The sequence below is a fragment of the Aptenodytes forsteri genome, unplaced genomic scaffold (assembly GCF_000699145.1).
Source record: "Aptenodytes forsteri isolate BGI_AS27 unplaced genomic scaffold, ASM69914v1 Scaffold597, whole genome shotgun sequence".
Lineage (NCBI taxonomy): Eukaryota > Metazoa > Chordata > Aves > Sphenisciformes > Spheniscidae > Aptenodytes > Aptenodytes forsteri.
This window is the reverse complement of record NW_008795489.1, coordinates 527,095-533,043: the sequence shown is the minus strand read 5'-3', so window position 1 is coordinate 533,043 and position 5,949 is coordinate 527,095. Positions and strand designations below refer to the sequence as shown.

Here is a 5,949-nt window from a genome sequence, read left to right as displayed (position 1 = left end):
CTGCGTTCCCTGGCCTGCGACGCCCTCCTGCAGGAGAGCTTCTACCAGAATAAGAAGCGGCCGTTCCTCTACCGCGACCAGGATCACACCCCTGGGCCGTTCCTTACGCAGCTCGTCTCCACCCTCGCCGCTTTCCTGTGCGGTCGCAACCCGCTGCTGGCTGCCTCCTCCCTTGGTGTGGAACGGGGGTGGGAGGGAGAGGGAAGTGGGAGCCCTTGGGCGGGGGGGCCGGTCTGCGAACCCGGCAGGAGTGTCCCTGGTGTAGCTGAGTTGTTCAGACCATCACTAGTAATTCAGCTTGTCCCCATCGTCCCACATGGTGCGAGTGGATTTTGGTTTTTCTGTTTTACTGCAGCTACAGAACAAGAATTGGGAGGGGTTTAAATGCAAAAGGGCGATCTCTATTTCTCTCTATCCCTCTGTTCTGTTTCAGATCTAAAACCTGAAGTTAACTACTACTGGCATCACGGTGAGGAAGTTGTTGTTCATGGACATCGAAAGGGTAGAGTTGATCCTGTGCGATTTCAGATAGATGATAACCCACACCTCCAGATCCGTGTACCAAAGCAGCTTCCAGAGGTGTGGATATTTTCAACAGCAAGTTAATCACACGCATTTTCACTTATGTTTCTGACTGCCACTGAAACCATGCAATAGGTAGTACGTGGAGGACCTGGTTAATTGGGCATGTAGCACATTTGTGCATTTTTCAAGTCTTAATGCCCTTACTACCTTGTAAGCGCTTTGAAGTTCAGAAGACTCTCTCAATATCTACAAGTTGGTTATCTGTGTGCTTTAGATAAAATGCATGTTGTTACACTTAATTAAATGGAATTTTTAACCTTTTATGCTTGTAAGTGGTGGCAAGAATAAGAAATGTGGTGTGGAACGTTCTCTCAGTGGAGGAGAATAAGAGAAATGGAGAAGAAAAGAATGGCGTAAGAGAGAGAATATATAATCTGAATGTGAGCTCTGTTACCTGTTAGTACTGCTTTACAGTTGTTTTCTTGAATGCTCAGTTTTCTGGAAGCTGATTCAGTATTCTAATCTTTTTCTTGTAGGTTTATACAGTGGTAATTGTGTAGCCTGTGAGTGTCTGTTGCCCAGTTTCCACTACAAACAGAAAACTGTGCTCCATTTTCTGGAAATGCTAAACACTTCTTGCTAACTTAATTGTACAATTTTCTTAGGTTAATACTGTCAGATGTTACAAACCTTGGCATTTTGGGAGAACTGTCTAGGCAATCAAAAATGTTACATAGTGCAAAACATTGAATACCTGTAAAACCACTCTGCTGGTTCAAGTTAGTTTATTGACTGCTGCTAGAAATGTTTTTGCTCATCTTCTACAGAAGCAGGTTCTGGTTTTGAAGATAGTACCAATTGGCAGCTTTGTTAGCACCATTTCACACAATGTTTTTTGTATATCGCAGAAAATTCAGACATCAATGTAAGATGCGTGTACTAGCATTCATCACAAGACAAGAAGTTCTGTTGCAAAAAGTCAGTTTTGCTTAAAGTTATATATATGGTGTATGTAAGCAAGACTTACACTTTCTGCTGTCTCACCAGAAAGTGGCATGTTATATGAGGCCTGATGTCAGAAACGTGACTTACGTCATGGCTTTTTTTTCTTCTACTTCCTTCAAGATTGTACCGCTGGAGTCAGATCTTGGAGATGTTCCTGTTATTGATCACAAACCATCCAAACTGCCGTTGTTCAAAAAGCAGTACGAAAACAAGGTATATATAGGTAAGAGTTTCAAGTCATGAAATGTTAACTACTTCTTTTGCATAAAAAAACCAAAACGACACTCCCCCCAATACCAGCCCTTCTGACCTTTCTCCTCCCATCAACAGAAAAAAAATTACGTATTTTTATATATAACTATACTATATAAATATATATAGTATATAAATCTCTATTGAGATTCCATGTCAGTTAGGCAATAGGAGGGGAGTAGCATCCTCCTGTGGGTATAGTACTCTGTCCAGATTTGCTTGAAGGAGTTGGGTTGAACAGAAAATTGCCAGAAAACTGGCTTTGAATTTTGATACATCTCGTCAGAGACATTTTAGTATGTGATCTCTTGCCCTTTGGAGTTGGGCAAGCCCTCCAGTCTCACTGAGAAATGGAGGAATCTCAACATTTATACAGATCTAGAGTAGAGGTTCTAACCTTCTGTTGTTTGAAGGCTGATAATAAAGATGTGTTTGTGTGCATAATAAAGAGCGCTCTCTGACTTAATTTTTTTTCTTTTTGGGGGACACAGGATCAAAGGTAGCAGATCCATGCTGTTACGGACACACCCAGTTTCATCTTATTCCTGATAAACTAAAACGAGAGAGGTTTATAAGAGCAAATCTTGAGGATCAGATTGAAGTTGTTTATCGAGCTAATGGTATTGCAAGTCTCTTTGCCTGGACAGCAGCACAAGCAATGTATCAAGGTGAGACAGTCAGCTTGATAAATTCTTCCTGGTGATGAATGCCTACTATAAAGTTCTCTAACCTTTTCTTCCCACCACCTTTCTCATGCTTTTTCTTCTGAAGACCATCCTTTAAGTAGGTCTTCGAAAATTTAATTGAACCAATGAATGAAGCAGACCTTATACAAGGGAATTAGTTAAGACTTTGTCTTTGAGTACTTTGACTCAGGGAGAAATAATTACACAGAAAAATATTTTTTCATATATAACACTAAGCCTGTGCAAAAACCTCAGTCCTACATCGACATGCTCACTCCACACTTGCTATGGGGAAAGGTGGTAGATACCAAGCAGGGTTGTTTGGTTTTTTTTCCTGAAGCAGCTATGCTGCTTAGCCCCTTGTTTCAGAAATGTCAATTCTATGAAACTACAGTAAATGAAAGAAAAATGTCAGCAGCCTTACTTTAGGATTTTATGCCTATGTTTGTCTAGGCATAGAAGACCTGGATGGATAGATCAGATCAGTCTTTTGCTTATTCATGTAAATACAATTGTTACCTAGTGTTACTAGAAGATACCTGCTGGTTTGTAGTTTCACTTGTGAAACAACACATGGAAGAAAATCCTTTGACTATGATGTATATTACTGGCTCTGCATCAAATTTTTTATGTAATGGTATGTTAGAAAGCTTGACTTTTTTTGTGGACATAAAACATTGAAGTCAAGTAAGTCTTGGCTTCAAAGCTGGTTACAGTTGTAAGCACATTAAGAGTTAAAAGGACAGTACGATTCAAATCTATGAAGCTAGCTCTTTGTTCTGTAACAGTTTCTAGTGGTGTTCATTGCACATGGTACCAAATATCTTCCAATAATATTACTGTGTGTGCTAGCACACATGCATAAATATGTAAAGAAAATATTTTAAAAAGACTATTAATGCTCAGCGGGGGTTGTTTGAAGCATTAATACTTACTGACATAGTGTTCTTGCTGTGGTCTCGCTGGTTACTATAGTCAGTTATGCTCATGCATACATATACATGCTTCTGTCGTGAAACAAATGTTCACTGCCCTGTGAGAAGTGTGGAATAGTTGAAAGACGTTTCCCCTCACATCACTTGAAGGACTTGGATGCACTAATAACTTGGGTAATTTTGAAAAGTCACTTGGCTGACCAGTGTGGGGTTTTTATCAGTCAGTGATAGGGAACTATGTACAAAATGCAAATATGCCACTGTCCCCCTGATCTTGGAAATACCCTTAATTGGTGGTTGCATTTTAGTTAGTCTGTATGAAGAATGCTTGTGTTGCCAAAGCAGACAGGACTTTTTTCCCTGCTAAGTGGCTGCTGCAATTCCCACTATTTTTCTGTGTTTCAGGATTGGGGTTTTAATATGTGTGCTGATAGGAATTTCGAGTCCTGTATAACTAGTGGTGTTTCTTTATTTTGTAGGATTCTGGAATGAAGCAGATGTGACCCGTCCTTTTGTATCGCAGGCAGTAGTGACTGATGGAAAATACTTTGCTTTCTTTTGTTACCAGCTGAATACTTTAGCACTAACTGTAGAAACTATTCAAAATAACCCTCGGAAGAATATCTGTTGGGGTACAGACAGTAAGCCGTTGTATGATGTTGTGGAAGATGGTAGTGTGAAAGGCTTTAATGATGAAGTTCTGCTTCAGTTGGTTCGTTTTCTGTTAAACAGACCAAAAGAGTTGTAAATCATTGAACAATAAAATATTCCTGTTTATGTGCCTGAACTTCATTGTAACTCCATGAATTATGGGCTAGAATATGCCTTGTTCTTAGTCAAGTATTTGTCTAGCAAACACTATATACATCTTTTGTGGTATTTGGGCCTTATTTCTTTATTTTAAATGTATTATACTGTACACTGAAAAATAAAGGTCTAGAACACCTTAATGTCTTTTGTGTATTTCCTGTTAGAAGTGTAATGCACTAGTTTAAAGTCACGTGAATACTTTCTTGTAGCAGATCCATAGCTCTGTGTTGAACTATCACAGCAAAGTATGAATTCATATGACCATCTGATTATGTTGCTAGGTAACTGCTGTCTTGATACTTGCGACCAGTGAAAAACTTCTCATTTTGTGCCTGAACATAAATTAATTGTCTTAAATGCTTACTCATTCTAAAGAGAAAGTGAACTCAGAATAAAAAATGTTTCTTAAAAGTGAATGGTTGGGAATTTAGTTACATAGCAAGGGAAATCTTTAGACATTTTTTTGAGCAGTAGTATAAACACAATGAAACTTGCTTCCAAAGAGTCTATTATGAACATGTATACACATTTTTAAGCTGCCACCTCAGGCACCACAGAGAGAACTCTCAAATGTACTTGGAGTCTACAGTTTTCCCTTTAGCTTGAGACCTGGATTTCAGCTGTAGACATCTTGATGTCTACATTGCTGATATTTGTATGTCTTAAGGCTGGTTTTAGTAGACCACAGGTCAGCCCAGACCATGACTAGGATCTGCGGTTAATGAGATACAAGATTTAAGGACTGTTTAGGAATATTTACTTATCAACAAGGTGTATCTGGTTTTGAGGTAATTAAACATGCCTAGAATTTTACATAGTTCTGTACACTGCGACTGACCTTTTTGCAATTTTCCAGTGTTCTTGTTAAAAGTCAAATAGTTTGTTTTTAAAGAGAGAGTACTGAATCATATGTGACTCCTGTTCAAATACTTGCCTGCGCGTTCTTCAGCCTGAGCAACTGGGGATCCTGCTTCCTGTTGTAAACTGGCGTTCAGAGTATTTTGCTAATGAAAGATGAGGTAATTGTAGACTCTTACTTGATTGGTACTTTGCTAATGTTGGAACGAGCTATAGTTGCCACTTTCTCCACCAGCAGGGGATAATCTAGGTAAGCAAGATGTGCATGAGTACTGGTTTCTTTTCAACAGATGTAAAAAGTCCTTAAGCACTCTTTTTGTCTTAACAATGCTTGAGTATTACTAGTTCTGATCACTTCTGATCCTTGGATTAAACGAATGTTCCATGTAGGAACAGAAGATAAACTGCTGGGTAGGCATGTTGATTATAGAGAATGACCTGTGATGTAGCTTAAAAGTGAGTGAGTGGTACTTGTATTCTGGTGTGATAAAGGGATGATGCAAAATGAATGGAAGGATATTAAAAAAAACAGTTGGGTATTCTGACCCTGCAGACAATCTTTACAGTTGGTGCAATATGGTATTACCTTAAGCTTGAAACTGTATGAGTTGCATACAAGTAGCGGCTGTGGAAAGCTGACATGTAAAGCCAAAGAAACTCCTGCTCCCAGGGTAAAAAAGCGCTCATTTTTTCTGTAATTCAGCCTTTGTCTATCCTGAAGTTTCAGCTGTAGTAGAGCAAGTTCAAAGAACTTTTTTTCCTTCGCGCAGCTTTACTAGTAACTGAAATACCACTGTAGATGTGTAACCTGGTGGAAAAACCCAGTGTTGGAGTGAGAGAGGAAGGGAGGGCTTAGCGAGAGCTGGCTATTTTGTAAT

The 5,949-nt window shown here is 39.2% G+C and overlaps 1 protein-coding gene across 1 annotated transcript; it reads left to right on the top strand.

The window, feature by feature from the left end:
• Nucleotides 1–4,349, top strand: MRPS30 (mitochondrial ribosomal protein S30; the record flags this gene model as incomplete). The annotated part of the gene is made up of 5 exons (XM_009281388.2): nt 1–175; nt 434–579; nt 1,651–1,753; nt 2,274–2,450; nt 3,883–4,349. Coding segments are annotated over 5 exons (870 nt in total), but the record flags the coding sequence as incomplete, so codon positions are not given.
• Between the last annotated feature and the right edge of the window lie 1,600 nt (nt 4,350–5,949).